The sequence below is a fragment of the Numenius arquata genome, chromosome 12, assembly GCF_964106895.1.
Source record: "Numenius arquata chromosome 12, bNumArq3.hap1.1, whole genome shotgun sequence".
Taxonomy (NCBI): domain Eukaryota; kingdom Metazoa; phylum Chordata; class Aves; order Charadriiformes; family Scolopacidae; genus Numenius; species Numenius arquata.
Genome location: NC_133587.1, coordinates 25,983,075 through 26,005,276, shown reverse-complemented (window position 1 = coordinate 26,005,276; position 22,202 = coordinate 25,983,075). Strand labels below are relative to the sequence as shown.

Here is a 22,202-nt window from a genome sequence, read left to right as displayed (position 1 = left end):
GTGCTCAGGAATCCCACTTGGGTTTGAAGTCTCATTATGCTGGAAAGTAAGGGCCAGTCATCTATTCCTATACTGAATGTTTCTTCTTAGTTCATTGGCAAAGTCCAAATAATATCTTTAATAGTACATATTTTTCATCCTTTCACTCACAGGAAATTTTTCCTGAAACTTACTCTATATTTTCCTTTCCTCACCTTCATCTCCATTCGATGGAGGACATTGTTTTATGTCTAGTATCTTCCCATAGATATGACCTCAGTCTGTGGATTTAATCAGCAGCACAGGAACTCTTTTCCATATGCCTCTCACATGTTATGGAAACACTACATTTGTGTAAAAATGGATCACACACCTTCCTCCCAAACTGCCTCCAGTACAGCTACCTGGACAGGTAGACCTTCACAGTTGTTGCCTGGCCAGTGAGCTAAATTGTAAAGCTGAAGTGCTGTGAGAAGTCTTTGGAGAGTCCTTCTCTTCCCATTATAATTCTGATAATGAATATAATTATATTTCCATTCCTGAAAGAAAAACTACAGTTCTAAAAGATTAACCACATTTGTTTGTGATTCCCCCCTGACCCCGTCCTTTGCATACCCCATTGAAAGACGTTCTCTCCATAGCTAGAATGTGCATAAGTTCTCCTTTGGTTAAAAAGCTTTGATCTTTAAAAAGAGGAGCTGACCATGAAGGCACACACTGCTCTAGTGCCCAGCAGTTGGACATTTCACTCCAGAAATGGAGTTCACAAAGTTGATACAGACACCAGTATCCAACATATGCTGTATAAGGAAAAGTTAACACTTAAAAAACAGGATTCAGAGCAGACACAGTCAGTAATAGGTGGTGATGAAACAAGTTGGAAGCACTGCCTCTTATCCTGGACTTACTAGAAATGACTGAATTATTTCTTTTAAGTGGGACTTGGAGTCTGGATCTTCCTCCTGTGGCCAGGCAACCAAGCTGTGCGCTAACTGTGGGCACTTGCCTCTCTAGTTTATCTCAAAGCATCATAAGAGATGGCAAGGACTGAGTTTTCCATAAGGACTGGAGCACTTGCTTAGGGTTCTGGTCACTGGTGAGCTTGAGGACCTTTTAACCCATAGCTCCATGTACCAATGACTAAACTGCTAGTTTACACTGTGTTCTGTTGGGAAAATATTCCCTTTAAAGCTGGATACAGAGAGAACAAGCACAGAAGAGCCATAATCTCTAGGCTACGTGTTAGGATATTCAGTATAGAGAAAGGGACTTTTCTACAGATTTGTTCTTTCTTGAGATTTTTGCTGCGTATTTTTGCTTGGGTTTTATTGGGGGGTGGGGCTGTTTTGTTTATTGTCTTCTTGTAATTCATAGTCTAATGTAAAATGCATAAATGATCTAGCAAGTCAAAACACAAGGTTGTCCCTTTCTCATGCAGTCACAGCTATGGTATGTCGTCAAGCTCGTGCATGAGTATTCTGTATCTAGTCTCATGAATTTCATATTCTTTGTGTCCAATGGCACAGCTTGAACAGGACTGGTGGCTTATTCTCATCATAGAAGGGTAGTTAGGCTACTTTTCCATGACTTGGGATATTGTAATCAAGCCCCATAAAACTCCCAGCAGCATACAATGTCGGCTGCCCTGATTTGTGGCTGAGCATTCTAGCTTCTAGGTTATTATGCCAAAGGGGAGCGTTTCTCCATTTTTATGAAAGAAAATGAATGCCAGTGTTGTACTCAACATTGTCTAGTTTTAAATATGTTCTAAATGCAAATACGGTAAGTAACAAACTCTGCTCCTGGTGACACTGAGAAATATAGATGTTTAACTTCCAAGTCCCAAGTGACAGTAGCTCTGACAGAAGTCTCAGGCAGCTCAAACCCAGCAGAGCCAAGGAAGCTTTGCAATGTAACTGTTTAAGGGAGTTTGATTTTGGAACCTCTGAAGAATTCCTGAAGAATTCTGCTTAAATTGCTCTCTAGGCACAATCCTTTGTCCTCAATGAGACTAGATGTGTAATTTACCTGACAATGTTTGTCTCATGAGCATACATTAGAACTTGCTGCAGATGATACAGACATCTGCTGATCTTTCTACAAATTTAAAGGAGAATGGTGGAATTGCCCCTGCAGTTCCAAACTGCCACTGCTGTTTGACTGTAACAGGTTTCCACAAATATCCAATTTTCTGAGAGTTTAAGTCAATGAAGTCTCCGTTTCTAATGTTTTCATCATCTTCCTACTTTCTGAGACATCACGCTTTATGTCAAAAGAACTTTAGATGTGTGACCCTTGTGACATTAAACCCCTTATAAAAGTATCTAACTATAAGTGAAAATGTCTGTCTGTTACGAGTTTTAATACAAAAATATGTGTGTGTCCACATGTAGTCATCAGGGAGACTGCATTTAGAAAGGATTTTTAGAGAACTATGCCTGTTTGTAGTATGAAATCCAACATTGATTCTTACACGTTTATGTTTTTAGTTGATTGAAATTTAAGAACAAATGAAGGCAGAACTTGAAAATGAGAGATCATTAGTTAAAACTCTGGTAAGATACTTACTATTTTTTGTAAACCATCATTTATTGCAAATTTAATAAAGCATGCAAAACCCTTTTAGTAACTTACAGATTGAATAAACTTATTTTATAAGTAGGGAAGTTGGTTTGTGTGTGAAAAAATATAGCAAAAGTACTTTACAGTTTTATTTTATTTTTACTGTATTTTGAGAGGAACAGATGTAAACAATGCTACTGGAAATATTTTTATAAAAAAAGCTACTATTTTGTTTTAGGAGGACTTGGAAAATATTTAATAAATACAACATTATTTGAAAGGATTTGCTGCTGCTGTGTACAAATGTCATAGGCATACAGAGTTTTGTCTTAAAATATTTTTGTATTCTGCATTAGTCTCATAAGAACACTGCCTTTTATTTTCTTTTTACATGATCCAGGAACTTTCCAGACGGCTGGTCCTTTATTTTACCGTTTGACTTTTTTTTTTTTCCTAGCCTGATTTCGTACTGGCTTTCACACTGATCACCACTAGTATGTCTTTGTTACAGTAAACTGACTGGGTTTATTATAATAAAAAATAAAACACAGCTTGACTTGCAATCTAAATGTGCTGGAAAAGAATATGATACTGTTTAGAAGAGAAAAGGTTGTGAATAGAAAATCAGTACCACTTCAGTTATTTAAACATTTGCTTTTCTGCAGCTTGTCAAACTTTGTGCCAAGTCATAGCTGCTTTACTTTGTTTTGTTAATCTCAGCACCATGTGTCTTGGGCTTTTTTAATAGGGGGCCAATCCTGCAGTACACACTTAGTTTTCAGTTTCAGTGAGTCTGGGTAAGTACTGTAGGTCTGCATTTTTTGAAAATTGGAGGAAAAAAAAAAATAATGTTATAGAGTAAGTCTTTCAAATCTTTTTGTGAGGGTTAAAAAAACCCTACGTAATAAGTTGCCTATTAAATAAACTTTAATAAGCACCTTCATAATGAAAATAGTTTATAAATCTTGTCACATTTTAAGAAAATTTCTTTAACCTGAAGATGTAAGCAGGACTGTATGGAAATTAGGAAAGTATAAATCAAAGATTTTAAGATTTGATTGTCTAAATTTAGGCCAGGATACAGACTTTACTCCTTCAAGGAAAATCTTTTGGGATAATAACGTGTCAGCACAGAAGGCTAGCTAACACTAAAAATTAGTGTCTCATTTGCATATTTACCAAAGTATTTGGAGGCATTATTGTAAGGTGATATAACTGAGGTTTGATTTGGCTTCATAGTGTGCTTCCAAATAGATATTTAACATGAAAACAGCTTATACAGATTTCTGTATTGTAGCCAAGGCACATCATTTGGGGCATCATTTTAAGTCACAAATTCAGTTGTGATAGTTCTAGAAATCCCAGTGGGACCTTTAACAGCAAAGCTTAAGTAGTCAGGTTTGTTATATCCTTAGTGCACTATAAAAAAATCTAGACATTAGAAAGCTTTTATTAATTCAGGAGAAAAATAAGTTTCCAAACTATAATTATTTTTAAAAATAAATGTTTATTGTTAGACATGTTTACTTCTTTTTTATTATTATTATTCCAAAGCTAGTTCCAATGTTTACTTAGAAATGCTTCATCTAAGGGGATCTTCTTGGATGAATAGGGAAAACACAGATATAGTAGTAGTCTGAGTTCAAAACAAATGAGTACATAAGAGTCCAACCTTTGTGAAGGCTGTTGAGTGAGATTTTGCCTCACTCTCCTCCTAATTCTAAAATCGAGCACACAGTTGCCAAATATCTAGAACATATTTATGAGGCAGGTTCTAAAATCTTTTAGTGCCCCAAAATACAGAGTATGCATTGCAATTAGTTGTGAAATGTGATGAAGATACCTTGACTAATCTGCGATACCAAAGTATTTGACATGTAAAATTTTGTGGCCTTATCTTTTGATTGCGTATTATCAAATAATAAAATCAGTAAATCATGAAAGCATGAAAGAAACATAGCAGTAATGCATTTAAGTCAGATAAGTCAGAGCAGTAATATGCGCAGCGAATGGGAAACAACATTGAAAGTGGAACGCTTATCCTCTGGGAAACAGCAAGGAAGGAGTAGACTCGGTGAGAACTTAAACACTTTGCTCATTGAGACTTCTTGTTAATACTCTGAGTGCATACAAATGTGGAAATGAAAGATGGACAAGCAAGAGAATAAAAACACTCTCAGAGTATGTAGTACCCAAGAGAAAGAGGAATCAATACTGAATGTAAAAAGTAATTTGTAAGTAAGGTTGAATCTGGAAGTATAAATCCTATGACATGACTGGAATAAAGCGTTTATGCCCTCAAAAGATCTTCTCTAAGTTTTAACAAGTTATTAAAGCTGTTTCATGAAGATTATTGCATAAACATAGTATTTTCTGTATTACCATACAATTCTGCGTATTTTGACTTTATTGCAATAAATAAAAATGTTACTGATATTAAATGACATTTCTTATAGTAAATCCTGGAAAATGTAACAATATTAGATGAAAAAAAAAAAAACAATTACCAAACAGAATCATTAGCAAAGTACTCAAAATTGAATCAATAGTAAAATCCTGGAATAAATCTTAGGGGGGGAATGTCCGTTGATTAAATGTTCCCCTTTTGTCATCTGTGATGATTCTGTCAATATTCTGTTTCATTTAATTGTCTATAAACAGTATTTTTGCTTTCCCATCATTTGAGTAGTATAAATGCATGAGCAATGCTGAGCAGTAACACAGAATCAGCTGGCTTTGTTACAACTCCGTACAAGCCAAGGAGTTGCTGTCACTTTCTAATGTTGTTGACAATCCCAGCTTAGATCCAACAGAGTTTTCGAAGAAAATGTGTAAGTATTTTTCTCCATAGTTATTATGTCCCCAGACAGTGAACTGAAAGACAGGTTTTCACTGTTGTAGATCAAAGTGCTAATACAATTAGCTTTAAATCTGTTGTATGCTTTTTGAATATGCTATTTACAGATTACTTCTTATTTTCTCATTTTAATACAATTTTTCAATAAGCTACAATTCTGGGTTAATATTAGACTAATTCCAAAAGTCTATGCCTGTAGATTTTTTCATATTTCCTGGTGGTTTCTTTAGCAATAGAAGGAGAAAAAGAAGATGAAGACACCGAGACAGAAGTGCAAAGTGTCCTGGGTGTGGCACAGAAAAAAGTATGCAATTATCTTTTCCTAATTAAAATATAGATAGATTTTATTAGATAATATTGCAAAGTGCTCTGCTTGTGTCATACCTTTGTTTTATTTGTCTTAATATAGTTTTTCTTTTCCACTGGACTGGTTTCTCTTAAACCTATGTTTGTGTTTTGAGCGAATGATAAAATACTTTCCTTACACTGCACTAGTAACTACTATCATTGCAACTATACTCTTTTAAAAAGTCTTTTTTTTTTTTTTCCTATTTAATCCAAAAGGAGTTAAGTAATATCACTGTTAGACTTGGCCCTTATCTCCTGCTCACTGCCCCTTCAAACTGAAACATGTACTCACTGTTCCTTGTCCTTTAATCTAGAGAGAATGAACATGGCGGATAACAGGGCATGATGTCTGACAGCTGTAATTAGCGGGTAAGCATAGCTCAGGGTTTGTCTGGCTGAAATCAGTTCAACTGACAGGTAGGAGTCTGGTAGAAGAAATTGCTTTATTAGCATTGTACCTTAAAGATAGCTAAAAATACTGAAAAACACGTAAACGCTAGACCCCAAATCCTAGCTTTTTCCACAAGCAGCAATGCTGTACCAAAAAACACAATGCCATGAAACACAGGGACAGAAAACTGAGATTCTTGCAAATGTATGCACTTAATTTGTTCCAGCCTTCAAAAAACAATAATACATGCATCATAAAGGAAAGGAAGGAAATCTGACAAACATATATATATAAAGTGATCTTACTGCATTGTAGCTGTCAGTACTCAAAAGCTGTTTCAGGATATTGAGAAACCATTGAATACCCTTGAGATGAAGGTAAAGATTATTGCAAAACAACAAATGTTACTGGGGTATAGAAGAGCCTGCAAATATATACATAACTAGATTTTTTAAAGGTTTTAATGCTTACTGTAATTTTCAAAAGCCTGTAGTTATCTATCTCCCAAATAATTTAAATTATGTCCATGGTCAAGTAAGTGTACTAACTCCACAAAGCAGTTCATTCAAGCAATTTATTTGTCCTTCATGAAATTCTAGTTTCATTTGAAATGTCATGGGAAGGGATTCCAGTGGCAGTGGCCTAACTAATTTCACAAGATAGTTATATGTCTTTGTGTTATTCTTGATGTTTAGGGAGTAATTCTCCATTTATGCTTTCCTTTTTTCATGCTGAATGATCAAAAGCACTTTGATTTATGGAGAGAAAGCATCACCCTCCTTTTCCAAAGACTTAGTCTTCTAAGTCCTTCTGCACACTTGCCAACTTTTCAATCCTTTAAGTAGAAAACCATGTAAAGTAATAAGGAAACATCTTTTAACATTTTAATAGGATTTGAAAGTTTGCCTTTAAAAAATGCTCTTTCCTCCTTTGTAAGAATGATTAGCACTTACGAATCTGTAACCACTCTGTCAGTTGTTTCAGCTACATAAAAACTCGTTCTACTCCAAGGTTTCTGAAAGTGCCCATCATCAAATAAAAATGCGATTTGTCATCTGTACCTACTACTACATCCTGTCATTTACCAAAGGTATGAGGGAAGTTAAACAGTTTGGATTTCTCTTTTGCTACGGATTATATTTTAAACATTTTAGAAAAATAATTGCTGGGAAAATGTATATATATTTTTTTTATGGACACTTTAACTTTTGCAGATCATTTTTATAATACAAAATAAATGTGACAAAACATTATAAGAACAAAGGATTGTTTTGTTGCCTTATTGCTCTTGAAGTTAGATTCAATTTAGGTTTCACAATGCCTTTATTTGAGTAAAGGTTGTTGATATCCCTGATCTTACTAAAACTTCAAATAATAGAAAAAAAAAAAGTCAACGTTTAGAAGCTAATATATAAATCAGTGTATTAATCAGCCTTACTTTCTGAAGCTGGATTTTCTTCAACAGTTATTTGACATATCCTATTAATCAGAGTTAGATTTGGAAATCTATGGCGTGTGGTGAGAACACGCCATATGCTGAGATAAACTGAACTGGAGCACATACAGGTTAGTTGAAATATGTGTGATGTTTGAAAGTGGTATTTGATTGCATTAAAACACAAAAATTGCTATACTATTGGTAATTAGCTATTTGTTACTTGGACTTTCAGCTCAGTGTTATAGGCATAAGAGCAATATCTTTCATTGAAGGCTTTAATTTATATTCATGTTAAATGGATTCAGTATCATTTAAGTACTACTTTGACACTTACCCAGATCTCCACTTGCCCTAATGCTTTAATCATACAGTAAAATCTCAGCAGCAATAACATAAAATTTCAATCTCAGTAGCAACAATGTACAATTTTGACAGAAAATCAGTCTCCACACTACCTCCAAAACATTTTTGTGTCATTTTAAAGACAATATCTTCCTCAAGCAGGAGGAGAGTTTTGTTCAAAGCCAAAAAAGATGCTTAAATACTATGAGAACTGTCTTGCTTCAGAATTTTCCCTGGTCTTGCACAGCTGCACATCCTACCCCCTAAAGATTATGTAGGGGTTGAGAACTAGGTCTTCACCAGAAAATTGGCTGTGACGTTGAGGGGTACAGGGGATAAAGAGCTGTAGGCAATAGTTTGGTCATTTCTGTACTTGAAAAGCCTACATTCAGGTGTTTCTGCGTGCCTAGACTCTTCCGGAGGGGTTGTTAGTTTTTCCAGCAACCCTTTCCGGGTATTGGACCCGTCTGTTTGAAAAGAGTAGAGCTTTAGGCTAAAGGTAATGTGGGGACTTGCAGAGAAGGAAAGATGAAATGGAAAAGTTAAAAGAAGATTCCAGTTTATATATAAAAAATAGGACTTAACAGTTGTGCATGAATCATTCTTTAGATCTCATCTTTTATTCTAGTACTATTTGACAAAATAATAATTTCCTTTTTTCCAGTATTCTATCAGTACGATTTTTGTGGTTGCAAATGCTTTTTTCCTCTTGCATCTTTTAGTATTTTGTGAGTTTTTCCTTTATAAGTGTCAAAAATCCACTATCCATGGACCAAATCGGTACCTGTCTGTATATATCTGAGGAACCAAAGAAGCACTTGATTATATTTTCACCTATAAAATGACCTGGCCTATTTCTTCTCTTGTTAGAAATGTTTTGAGGAGTTTGAAATAGTGCTAACATTTTTCTGTGTTCCTTTAATATCTGATTCTCCTGTTCTATCGGTCATCATCTTTGGCTGTACAATATTTTCTGAACAATTTACTGTTGCTATTTCACAATCTTTTTTCCTGTTCGCTGAATTTCTAAGAGTATCCCATCCATAATAACCATAGCTCTATTATGGTTTTACTAGTACTCATACTGTTGTTCTTTATAGTGCCTACAACCTTCATAATTGCTATTGTGCTTTAAAACACATCAAAGATAATAGGATTTTAACCTGGTGAATTAAAAATTCATTAACCAGAGCTGTATGGCTTCGTATTGATATTGATCAATACTGTATTGATCCTGCAAGAGAGAACATGAATCCTCCTTCTCCACACACCCTTCTAGAAAGAGCAAAGCACATCTATTCCCTTCAATCACTTAGACAAGTGGACAAATGTTCAGACCTGACCACTCCTAACCAGCCATCACAAGGGGGATGCGGGGCTGTCCAGGCCTAACCTGACATCCTGCCCATGGCTCAACAGTCCTGGGAGGATGGTGCCTCTCAGAAACCATGTAGACTTTGGCATGGCCTGAAGTGCTTCCAAGATACAATCTGCTGTTAATGAGTAAAACACTAAATTATATTGGTAAGGTTCTGCTGTATAGTTTTTTAATTTCTGCATGTGGGTTTGAAGGAACACACAATAGCACATTCAATAAAGTTCAATTACTTTTCAATTACTATTCAATTACTATTAAGTACACATACAGTGTTAGCTGATATTTTGCTTGATGTTTGTACTGTAGCAGATTTGCCTGTGTAATTTTGTTTTGTAGATAGTGCAGGGGACACCTGCATTCACCTCTAGAAATTTTTATGTGTCTAGATAGGGATTATATTTACAATGGAAAATACATTTCAAAGATTTTGAAAATACTAGGTTATCTGTTTATATCAGCTGATGATTGCATAGTGCACTTTTGATAAAACAGCATATATATGCAAGAAGAATTAGTGTTTATTACACATAAACATTAATTCCAGAGATAGAAAAGTATATTAGAATCATCATAAAATGAGATTGGGAGGAGGGGGAGATGTTACCAAGAGTGGCTGAGCAGAATGCTCTCTCCTACTCAGTAAGTTACAGTTCCAGTGTCTGAAAGCTAAGTGTGTTTGAACAGTGGATGAAAAGCTTAGTGAACATGAAAAGCTTCAGTTGTTAGATTCTGGCCATGCTTAATTTGCTAAAAATTAATTATGTCTTTGATTACATATCTGAAATATGTGAAAGGTCTTCCCTGAAATATAGGTCTTATAATAACCATGCTAATATGCAACATTCTAACTTAGGCTACAGAGGAGCTCAACTTCCTTACCAAAATTAAATTTTGGAATCCTATTCAATAGGATTCACGTTTTGATTTCTAGGAGGTAATAGACTTTATTTGCAAGGTTTAGGTCAAGGTTCAGTTCTTTTACATTGCCTGAGGTACTGAGGTGTTGTAACCATGCTGAAACACTAGCTAAGCAATAACTTCCTCTGCCAAACATGTGGTTAGTTTTCATCTGTACTGAGGTGTATCAAGCAAACTTATGTAAGGAAATCTGTTATTTTTGCAAACTATTCATTTGCAAATAACATGCCCTCATAATTCCTATTCCATAAAAGCTTATATAAGGAGACAAATATATAGTTATGTGCTGGGAACACTTCATTAATGACACAGAGAAAGGATTTCCTGTAGAACAGATGGCCCTTGGAGTGTTAACCAAACTGTTCATCTTAACCAGCATTGTCTGGAACCTAATGCCCTCAGGCAAGGATCCGACCCAGTTGTGGAGAGGCACCATGCAATCATGACAGATGGTCATGTGTTGAGGCAGTCCAAAGACCATGCATATGTACCAAGGGTGGCTGTTGAGAGCTGAGGCTCACAGTGGAGAATATTCAGTAGGTTTATGGCTATGGGGTGTCCTGGTGTCTTACTCTGAACAACATTAATGTAAAAAAACGAAGGCACATGAGACCTTAAATTGGATGGAAGGAAGAAAGCAGTAGTTGCTTAGCCCTTCACCTGGGTTTCATTGGATAGATCAAAAGGGGGCAGAGATTTGTTTAATTGGCTTCAGTCAGCTTAAAGGGGGTATAAAATTTAGTCCATCATTCTGCAGTGAGTTGAATGAGTGACAGTAATAAATACCTAGAATTATACATTTCCAGCTTTTGAAAAGCAAAAATTTCAATGCACTAATGGTTGTTACATTAGTGTTAGTGTTTCTTGTCGCTTTTATATATAAATCTGAAAAAAATCTAGGCCTGCCTTAGGTTTTAAAGCTGAAGGGCATAAAATACAGTTTAAATAGCAAATACTTTTCTGATCATGAGGTTGATCAAGACTCCTATATTAAGAATATGTTTCAAACAGCTGGAGATGCTCTTGAAAAGGGGCAGGAATCTCACTTGTTTTCAAAAGTTGCATTTTAATCCCATTTATGGTTGCTTTCCACATTTGAAAAGAGGTTTGCTCTTCTTTTCAGTCAAGAGGAACATAGCTTTCAGATTTACTCCTACTTCAGAGGAGTAAATAAAAGCAAAGTAGAAAGAATATCAAAGCACATAAGGGATTGAAGGGATCTAATGAGAAATATGGTAGTGGTTTGCAATGAGGAAAAGGAGTGAGTTGGAAAAACATAATGGAGGGAACTTACATGTTTAAAATTGATCTGGTTGAAACCTAGAAAGCAGCTGCTATTAGCATTAAAGTAGGGGGTTTTACTATCTTTTTACAGAAAATGTTAAAATAAACACAGGTGCAACTGTCCTTCATTTCTTTTTGACTGCCATAATGAACTGGAGTTTTGAAGTGCACTGCTTCATCAGGGAACCATCCCAAGAACTGGAGATCTTCAGATTGTGGAAAGTCTTTAGAAATGGTCTTTTCTACCCTGCCATGTCCCAGCAGTCAGTGAGGGAAGCCCTATTATGCTTATATTTCAAGCAGCTGTAATCCATAAGAAGAATCAGCTGGGAATAATATCTTGCGGCTTAAAAAGCTGCTTTGCAATGTTATCCCCTGGCTTGAGATCTAGCCCATTTTGTGTATAGCTGCAGTGGGCCTGAATCTGCTTTTACAAACTCTCCATTTACCCTGCCATATTGCTACTGAAATCTAGGGTGTTACATCAGTATAAAATCCATGTGTGGAAGGAGAATTTGACCATGTCATTGGTTTTGCAGTCATTTAGTAATAATTACTATTTACAGTGAATTTCATCTGCAGCTTTCATAATTTGTAGATAAAATTACTTTTCTTTACTTAAAAAAGCCTGATACTGCAATGTGTCTGCAATACTATCTGCTCTTTAACTCTGGTGTTTACACCTCTGAATGAGCCACGTAGCTACTAGCGTGTGTACGTGCAAGAAAGCGGAATGTATCTGCAGCTGAAAAAACAAAGTGATGACTTGATCTGGATAGGGCTAGGGCTTAACACAAAACACTAGCAAAAGCCTGGAAACTCTGTTCAAACAGACAGGTGGGTAATGTGTTTGATTTACCAGGTTCGTGTCCGGTATGTTTGTGTGGAGACCTGAGGAAACTTAACTGGGATGAGGTGTCTCTTGATGGAGGGAATATGTATCTGTGTGAGGTGTGAAGGAGATGGCTGGGGAGAGGACTGAACAAGCATTTCATCTTTGTTTTCTTCCAGATTTGCTCTGTATCAGAATCAGAATCAGAATCGTAGTGGTTGGAAGGGACCTCAGAGATCATCGAGTCCAACCAACAGTAAAAAAAAAAACAAAAAAAAACAAAAAAAACCACCACAAACAAAACCACCACCCACCACCTGAACACACAACAACAACAACCAAACCAAAAACCATCACCCACCCACACAGCACCCCACCACAAACCAGTAATCTTGGACACTAGAGCATGCCCTGAAGAACCATGTCTACACGTTTCTTAAATACCTCCAGGGATGGTGACTCCACCACCTTCCTGGGCAGCCCATTCCAATGCCTGATAACCCTTTCAGTAAAGAAATGTTTCCTAATATCCAACCTGAACTTCCCCTGGCGCAACTTGAAGCCATTACCCCTTGTCCTATCATCTGTGACTTGGGAGAAGAGACCGACCCCCGTCTCTCTACAGCCTCCTTTCAGGTACTTGTACAGAACAATAAGGTCTCCCCTCAGTCTCCTCTTCCCCAGACTGAACAACCCCAGCTCCCTCAGCCTCTCCTCGTAAGACTTGTGCTCCAGACCCCTCACCAGCTTCGTTGCCCTTCTCTGGACCCGCTCCAGCACCTCAATGTCCCTCTTGTGGTAGGGGGCCCAAAACTGGACACAGTACTCGAGGTGGGGTCTCACCAGTGCCGAGTACAGGGGGACGATCACCTCTCGGTCCCTACTTGCCACACTGTTCTTGATACAGGCCAGGATGCTGTTGGCCTTCTTAGCCACCTGGGCACACTGCCGGCTCATGTTCAGCCGACAGTCGACCAACACCCCCAGGTCCTTTTCTGCCAGGCAGCTCCAGCCACTCTGCCCCCAGCCTATAGCGCTGCCTGGGGTTGTTGTGACCGAAGTGCAGGACCTGGCACTTGGCCTTGTTAAACCTCATCCCGTTGGTCTCGGCCCATCGATCCAGCCTGTCGAGATCTCTCTGCAGAGCCTCTCTACCCTCCAGCAGATCAACACTGCCACCCAGCTTGGTGTCGTCTGCGAACTTACTGAGGGTGCACTCGATCCCCTCGTCCAGATCATTGATAAAGATGTTGAAGAGAATTGGCCCCAGTACCGAGCCCTGTGCTATGTAGAATATAATTTACAGTTGGAAAAGTAATATATATGACACCCTGCTGAGAGAGAATGGAAGATTTGAGGTTGCTTAGTTTCTTTCAGATTTCTGATATGGCATGCCTGGTCAATGGTGTTCTCTTTCCCTGAATGATCACAGGAAGCTAAAACAGGTTTGTGTACTCATTAGACTTTGTTTGTCAGTTTTCAGCACTGCAAGTAGAAGAGAAAGAAGTTATCATGACCAATCTGCAAATGCAAAGTGAAGCTGAAACAGTACTGCTTGAGGATAAAAGAGAATTGAAAGGAAACACCTTATGAAACAGAAATACTGTCCAAAACAAAAGAAACAAGGTGATCTTGTAATTACAACAAGCTAATAAGTTTAGGTATATATTTCATGTATGTATATTTATATACAGACCTTATTAAAGTCTATGAATCTCACAGAACTACTATGTCTTTAACCTTTTAGTTGCTAAAGCAATGATACTAGTAGACATTTAGGTAGCAGCTTTACTCCAGGACCTTACAGAATTTCTCATGACATTTGTCTGAGAGAAATAGGAATCGGCTTCCCAGAAAGGAGAGTCAAGATCCAAAGCCACACGGGTTGTGTCTAAGTTTTATGGCATGGATGCTACTTGGGCACCTGCATAGGTACTTCCATCCAGTCGCCCAGACTGGAAACGTGCCACTGCTCCCCTCTAGTCTGTATCCCTGGGCTTTCCTAGCTCTTACGCTTGAGATGGGACTGATAGGAGTCAGGGCATCCACTCAAAAGCAAAGATTAGGAAGCATTCCTGGACTCCAAGCATAGATATAATCATGTAAATCAGGGTAAGGTCTGAGTCAGGAGTTCAGTTCTTTGTTTTGATGGCTTGACTTTATACTTCCCACAAACTACTGGTTTTGCCATGGGGAGTTTGTAATGCTAGGTCTTGAGTCCTCATGGATTTTAGGCAATGGCAATTTTACCATTGATAGCAGTAAGATGAGGTTCAGGCACATGTACATAGGACAAGATTACATTCAATTATCCACAGTGCTGTTTCTATTATAGTGCCAAAATGTTGCCTAACTGTCACAATCCTTAGAAACAAAGGAAAAATGAGCTGACTTTGAATGACTGGCTTAGGTTACAAAATATTTCAATTTTTAACAGGATACTGGAAATATCTAACAGCCCCAAAAAGGAAAACTTGTCCCAAGAATAGCGCTGTATATTAGCAAAACTTTGTATTTGTTTTTGCATAGTTCGCAAAGAAAATAAACACTGTTTTACTTACTTTCAGATAACGTGCGTAGTACCTGCACAGAAAGATGCTGAAAGAACCCCAACTGCTGAAACTGAAGAAACATAAAGGTCAGGAAAGGCAAACCACGGAAACACAGTGACTAAAATTTTTAAGGTGTGCTTTGAAGACATTTAAGAAGCCTCTGTGTTGATTTAATTTCTTCTCTTTACATCTTTTTTCCCCTATCTTAGAAGAGAAGCTGAGCAAAGTAATACAATATAGAAAAAGACATTCCAGATTCTATAGAACAGGTCTAGTATTATCGCTTTGATTGCATTGATAAAGTAGGTCATGCCGATGGCTTTTGCAAATTATATTTGTGAAAATTAAGGTGGTTATATACATTATTCAGTTACGTAGTCATTAGCATTTGAGGGTGTAAAAACAACAGCATGCAAATAGGGTGGAAAACCTCAGTAGACTCGGGTTGTCAGATCTTCCAGAGTCCCTCCTATGAACCTAGGAACTGGAGTCTGAAAGCCCTGGGACAAGATGTGGAAACTGTAGGGTTTACAGCCAAAGATAGTTGTATGCGAGCGTTGCCTGGAATGGCAGGATAGGAGAGCCCTAGCAGATGCCAAATGACTTTAATATGTTCTTGGTGTTATCTTTGGTACTGCTGTAGGGATGAACTTTAATTTCAAATTTATAGAGTCCTGATGGAATCTATTTAATCTTTTAAACACCATATTTCATTTTTTCAATATTTTTTTCATAATTTCAAGTTTATTTCAAATCCATCTGGACTGATACCAAACTTTAAAGAACAAAATTTCCCACCAACTACACATTCTACTATATTTCAGACAGTTCTTTTCCTCTATTTTTTTTTGTCTCTACAACACCAATCAAAGGTGTGGAAATGCAATAACTCCTGTCCTACAAACAGTGAACTGTAATGAAGCTACATCCACTGCACAGCAAACTGTCTGTATTGTACTTCATGCTTGTTTAGTTTCACACGGTATCTCTAAGGTCAATAGAGAGTTTCTCATTAAGTTCAGTATTCATTGAAATAGGCATGGAGTTATCTTCTCATCTGAAAGCGGTGAGAATAGACTATGTTAGTAATATAATAAGTGTTATCAGTGTTTTTAATAATAGGTAAGTCTCCATAAAAAATAAAGTTCTATTATTCTTATCAGGTCTACTTTAATGAGTATATACTGTGCTACCTGAATAGTTAGGTACTGGAGAATTTTTTTAACACAGACCATTAAAATCGCTTGTTTAAATTAGAGATGAATTTGTCCTTTTATACTTAGCTAATTGTTGTAACGTCATAGAAACAGATTTATGAAAAGCCAATTAATGGTGAGATCTAAATAGACTACGAGAACATCCTTATTTTTGTTTCTTTTTTTTTCCTGATAGTTTATTAAAGAACCATGCAAATTATTTTTTCATGACAGCGTGACTATCTGAGCAACAGATATTTGCCTTGAATTTAGCCTGTATTTTGTTATAATTTTATTATACACATATTGTTTAAAAAAATAACTATAAAATATGTGAGCCCTCTTGTGGCCAAATTATCTTCTATGTGTCTAATAAAATCATAAAAGACTGTGTGGCCTGCTGAATTAAGTGTCTGAAAAATATCTAGAGAACATTGGATGTAAATTTGTTTAATTAGTACTTTTAATGTCAGTTCTCCTTCATTCTTCATAACAATTAAATCCATTTAAGTTTTCCTTTACGTCTTTCATACTTTACTGTTTGTAGCTAAAATGCTTATGAAGTTCTGAGTTTGTAACCAAACACAAATAGGGCATAGAATTCCAAGGTTTCTAATAACTTTGTCCATTCTGGTATAATTTGCGATGAAAGGTGCTACTTAATGTAAAATCGTTTTTGTGAAGATCTTTTTTATGATATAGAGGTTTACTTTTACTTTTAAAATCTCCATACATATCAATGATTGAAGTCATAGGACCAACATGACTATTAGTCAGAGTTGACTTTTAGTTATTACTGAACTGGAGCTGAACTCTAGTGATTTTGAAGCCGAAGACACTATATTTTACTCCCACTTAGCACTCTTTCCTCACAAGTTCAGGGGGAAATAATCCAAACAATCCAAACTACATATTCGCATTTAAGAAAAATTCTTATCACCCGGTACAATGATTTTAATCTTTTTTTGACCTTTTGTTTGCTTCCCTTCATTAAAAAGCTCTGTTACTCTAGTGTAGTACCTTTCTTGCTAAAGAAAGAGAAAAAATTTACAGCTGTTCAAATTACCTCATGAGCTGGACCTTGAGAAATTGGGTAGCAATTTTCATTGATTAGATAAAATATCAGCACTCTCTGGTTAAAGTTAGAGTAAATTTACAGACAGGAAAAAGACAGTGTTTTAAATTCAAAGGGTGTATTCTATATACTCCTTTTTTCTACTGCATAAGCTCTGTTACTTTACTCATATTTTATGTAATATATTAATGGCATTTTAATGTATATGTGTCCCATGGATTTCTGAGTGCTTACTGGTTATTTGTTCTAATCTTGCTGATTGTTAGTGTTTGTGCAATTACTCCCTCTGAGGCCTGAAAAAGATATAAAAAGTTACATTTTTCTGTAGCGGCTATTTTAAAGTTGTGCTGGAGGGTACTGGTTGCAATGTCTTAGCCTTTTTCTGTATCACGATGTTTGTGATACTTGTGTAAAAATTATTTATTTATGGCACAGCTATATGTATATGATAAAGAAATGCAAGCTATCAACACATCTACTTATGTTTTTCTGGTTTAATCTGGTCTTTTATTTTTGTTTTCTGTTATTGTTCTTCAGGTTTATCACAATCTTCTCAGTAGCATGGAATCAGATTAAAACTGGAGTGTATCTGTTAATTCTTGCTCTGTTACGCTGTATCTATTTTTTTCCTAAAAAAAACGTAACATACATGAGAAGAGATGCCATATTCACAAACATGCTTGAGGTTCATTGTTAAAATGCATTTTATCTTTGCATCCTTAATGTCAACTCTCAAGGGATTCTTTGCAAAGAGTCACTGTAGAATGAAAAGAATTTAAGATTTCTAGTGCCTGATACCCTATAACTCTTATATGCACAGGAAATACACAGGAATTTGTAGGAAATATGTCAGACAAGAGGCAAAGCTAGTGAACTTAGTGAGGAGAGAAAAAAGCCAAACCTCGTGCTTGTTACTGGTGAAATCAGGTAAGTTTCTCATTTTCAAAATTTGAATGAATGCAAATATTAATTGGACAGAGCATTGCGTATTAATTAATATATTGATTGTTTTCCTTAAATAAGAGGAATTCGGCTGTAGTGGGTTTTGACCAACCTTCAATGTTATTTTAAATGGAAGTGTGTCCTTAGGTTAGCCACTGATGGTGGAAGTGCTCTGAACTTGAATTCAACTGCTTAACAATCACACGAGATAGATTGAAGCTACCCAGAACTAATATGTTCCATCTATATTTAGGAGTCTTTTATATTTACAACTCTCGAGTGAATATCAAGCAAATGTCTGCTTAATTATGGTTATTTTTATATTTTGGAAATTCAGTTTCAATGTGTTCTTAATTATGTATCGTAATTACTAAGAATGACAACGGGCTAATGCAGGCTAATTTAATGTGAAAATCTTTTCAGTCCACATGTGATGAAGAATGAGATTTTTCTTAGAAAAAACCTGCAACACCAGCTGCTAGCACTTAAACATGCGTGTGTCGGTGAGACAGTAAGTAAAAACAAGGCAACCGGTTTATTTTATCAAACACTTTGCTTCTATCTGAAGAAATCTTTCTAATACTGCAAGACATAGAAGGCAGTTCATGCCATATGATGGTGAAAATTATGAAAGTCCAACAGAGGCAGATTGTCCAAGTCGAATATGCTCAGCCGCATGCAGTACAATCTTGTGTAATAATTTGTGCGTACGAATTACACAGAAATTGTGCCTTTGCTGGCATATGTCACTAGGCAAACATAACATCCATCTGCAGTGCATGAATGAACCATAATGATAACTTTTTCCGTCAGTTTGTGAATTCAGACTCGTACTGTAGGTTGCCCCTTGTATCCACTTGGTAGGAGGTAGATTGATCAGGAGCGATGAGGTTCGGCACATTACTCAATCTGTGGGCTACTCGCATTGTAAGTACGAACGCAGCAAGGAGGACCACCCCTAAAAAGCCATCTGTCTTATGTAAGTGGGTACAGCAGGCGAGAATGAAATTTTGGTCCTTCTTTTCCTTCCCCTTGGAAGGTCCTTCCCCTTCCAGGGAAGTTAAATAGGGGAAGATACCTTCTACTCCAGATGATACAGGAGTAGCACAAATGGCCTACTCCCCGGATCAGGGGAGGGGCTCCAATGTAACTCAGAGTCCTTTGGGATTTAAACGAAATCCTCTAGATTTCAGAAAGGTCTGCAGTCAACCCTCCTATGGACGGACCTGGGTTAGCACAACTTCACTCAGGCTGTGTTCTTGCAAATTAGACGTGCAATACACCATGCTTGGAGGAATTTAAGAAAATTATTTTGGCAGAACAGAATTGGGAGGTGTAAATGTTTAAAATTCATTTATTGCATGGGGATTGATCTTAAACAGAAGAATTACTTTTATTTCCTTCATACAGAGATGTATGTGTTTTCTCCCGTTTTGTGCTGTTCTGACAGCTCAGTAAGAATTTCAGGGAGAATGAACAAGGATGGAGCTTGTCAAAATGAAAACATTTTGAGTTTCCCATCACTGTCATAATGAATTTTCAGAGTTGCATTAAAATAGTACTTTCTAGTGATTATTTTTTTTCCTGATTAAAGTCATATAGCAAATTTGGTTGCCAGTATATTCAACACTCAATGTAAAAGATGTACAATTCAGGTACAGTCAAGTTAAAACACATTCCCCTGATTTAAGAATCATTATACAGTGATGGCCATTCCATATTCAGTTAGAGTCAACAAAATGTTACATCCTTTTCAAAATCTTTTGTTATGTTGATTTCTCACTTAGCAGCTTATATGACTTAAGCTACACTTTCCTGAATGTGTTTAGTATGTGATTAGCATGTTACTTACAGGTGGCTTGTCCTGTTTGTGTTGAAAGCGATACAAGAGGAATATGAAGGGATTCAGAGCTGGGTTATATTTGCATCCAACTTTGGTGTGTAACTTTTTTTTCCTAATCATAAATCTTTAGATATGTTCTGTACTTATAATATCTTTGACAATTTTGTGAAGCATAGGGTAAGACTTTTATATATGCAAGAGTCAATATTTATCATTTGCATAGTGGAAGATTGTTTCAATGGGAAAGTTTCTTAATGTTTCATGTATGTCAGACTTGCTGCAGACATATATGGAATTTCCCATTTCTCTATAATATGGATTATGATTACTTACATGCATTTTATATTATTGTTTATTTTTTAAAATATTTAACATATTCAAATTTTCTAATTTTCTGAGTTTTTTTCTTTTCAAATGCATGCGATAACAAGTATTTGTGAAAAGTGTGTCAGCTTCAGTTTTAAAGCTAGCTGCAATATATAAAAAATTATGCGGCTGCAATTGTAACCACCTGCATATGAACTGAACTAATATTGTCTCAGTGGTTAGCAAGGCCAGTATAAGCTGGATTCATCCAGTACTAAAATAAATGGGAAGACCGAAATGACTTAAATGATAAATGAGTGGGACTCTCAAGTTATGAACACCACCAGTCGTCTAACCGGTAAGAGTTTAATTTGTCTTGCTACCTTTTAAGCCTAATACCTCAACCTCAGTGGGTAGATTATCAAATTACTTCAGGAGATGGAGAGTTCTATACCCAATTTGTGAGCACGGGTAGAATCTTTATGGGAAATATATGTCACTCAACTGGGATAATTGTTTGAAATTTTGATATCTAATGTAATGTGAACATAAAGGCCTATATGATACAATTATTTATGACAGAAAATTACAGGGATCCAGGGACCAACATAGCACCAGAAGATATTCAGGTGGAAAAAAATTACATTTGAGTAAAGGCTAGTGAAGAATAAGATATTGTTCAGGTTGCTATAGGTAATTGCAGAAAAGATACCAAGGTTACAAAAATAATGAGCTTTCCATTTTAACCATCAATTCACATAAAGTTAATAAAGAACAATTTTCAGTGAAAAGCATCGTGAAGTATGTATTTTCAATTCTCTAAACAAGTCTCTGCAAATAGGAAAGGATGAAATGACTTTCAGATGCTTCTCTCAGAAGAGAACATGAAAATATCTTAGCAATTCTTTTAAAAAGGTGAAAATATTTAAAAGGAATATTAGATGCTTAAGAGTTTAAAATTATGGGTATTAATAATCTACATGGTAGACTGTTAGTAGTAGTGTCTGTTTCTAACGGCAGTCAAATTCACTGTATCCATGATTACATGACCTTCTTTAAATTATTGAACTGAATAAAACTAGTTTCTTAAGCAAGATGACAGAAGTGTACCTTATTCATGTCATAACAAATAGCCAGTCAGAAATACATGTAGATAGATATAGATATAGATGTAAACAGAAATACAGACCTGTCTGTACATACTTGTCTGAAATATATATATATCTGTAAATATGTATGCAAATATTAACTTCCTCATGTTCTGTCCTGCAAAAAGAGCATGTATGAAACAATTCCAGTTCTCAAAACTCAGTGGAAAAATTTATGCTTATTTTAATTAAAATTGAGTCGACCCTAAAATAGTCTCTCAAGAATTAAGGCCATATTAGTTTTGGCTTAAATGCTGGTAGCTGAAATATCCCTCAGGGGGTTTTCTTCAAGCACTCATTACTAAGCTAAGCATGAGAAATGTTTATATAAGTCTCATTTCTGTATTTTATAGTGTTTTAGTGTTTCTTTGTTTTAAGGACAGATTTAATTTTACTCCTTTTTCCTGGATTTCAGATGAATTTAACTGTAACTTGGCTTTCTAGTTATTTAGTCAATAGTTTCCTCCTCCTGGAAACTGTGCTGAGGCATATGGGAAATAAGGAGATGATCGCTGAAGAGCTAACACAGCTTCACTAAGGGCAACTCGTGCCTGACAAATTTGGTGGCCTTCTACAACGGTGTTACAGCATTGATGGATAAGGGAAGAGTAACTGACATCATCTACCTGGACTTGTGCAAAGCATTTGACACTGTCCTGCATGACATCCTTGTCTATAAACACACGGATCTGATGGATGGACCACTCGGTGGATAACGAATTGGCTGGATGTTGCAGTCAATGGCTCAATTATCCATGTAGTAAGCAGTGATGAGTGGTGTTCCTCAGGGGTTGCTACTGGGACTGGTACT

At 36.3% G+C, this 22,202-nt stretch overlaps 1 protein-coding gene across 1 annotated transcript in view; it reads left to right on the top strand.

Annotated features, from left to right (window-relative positions):
* The window catches only part of C12H10orf67 (chromosome 12 C10orf67 homolog), a 33,165-nt gene extending 16,706 nt beyond the window's left edge, over nucleotides 1-16,459 (top strand). Inside the window, 5 exon segments of the mRNA XM_074157625.1 lie at nucleotides 2,469-2,534; nucleotides 5,629-5,702; nucleotides 12,509-12,965; nucleotides 13,806-13,955; nucleotides 14,897-16,459. Coding sequence (XP_074013726.1) covers nucleotides 2,469-2,483 — 15 coding nt within the window. The 3' untranslated portion in view covers nucleotides 2,484-2,534; nucleotides 5,629-5,702; nucleotides 12,509-12,965; nucleotides 13,806-13,955; nucleotides 14,897-16,459.
* The last annotated feature ends 5,743 nt before the right edge of the window (nucleotides 16,460-22,202 follow it).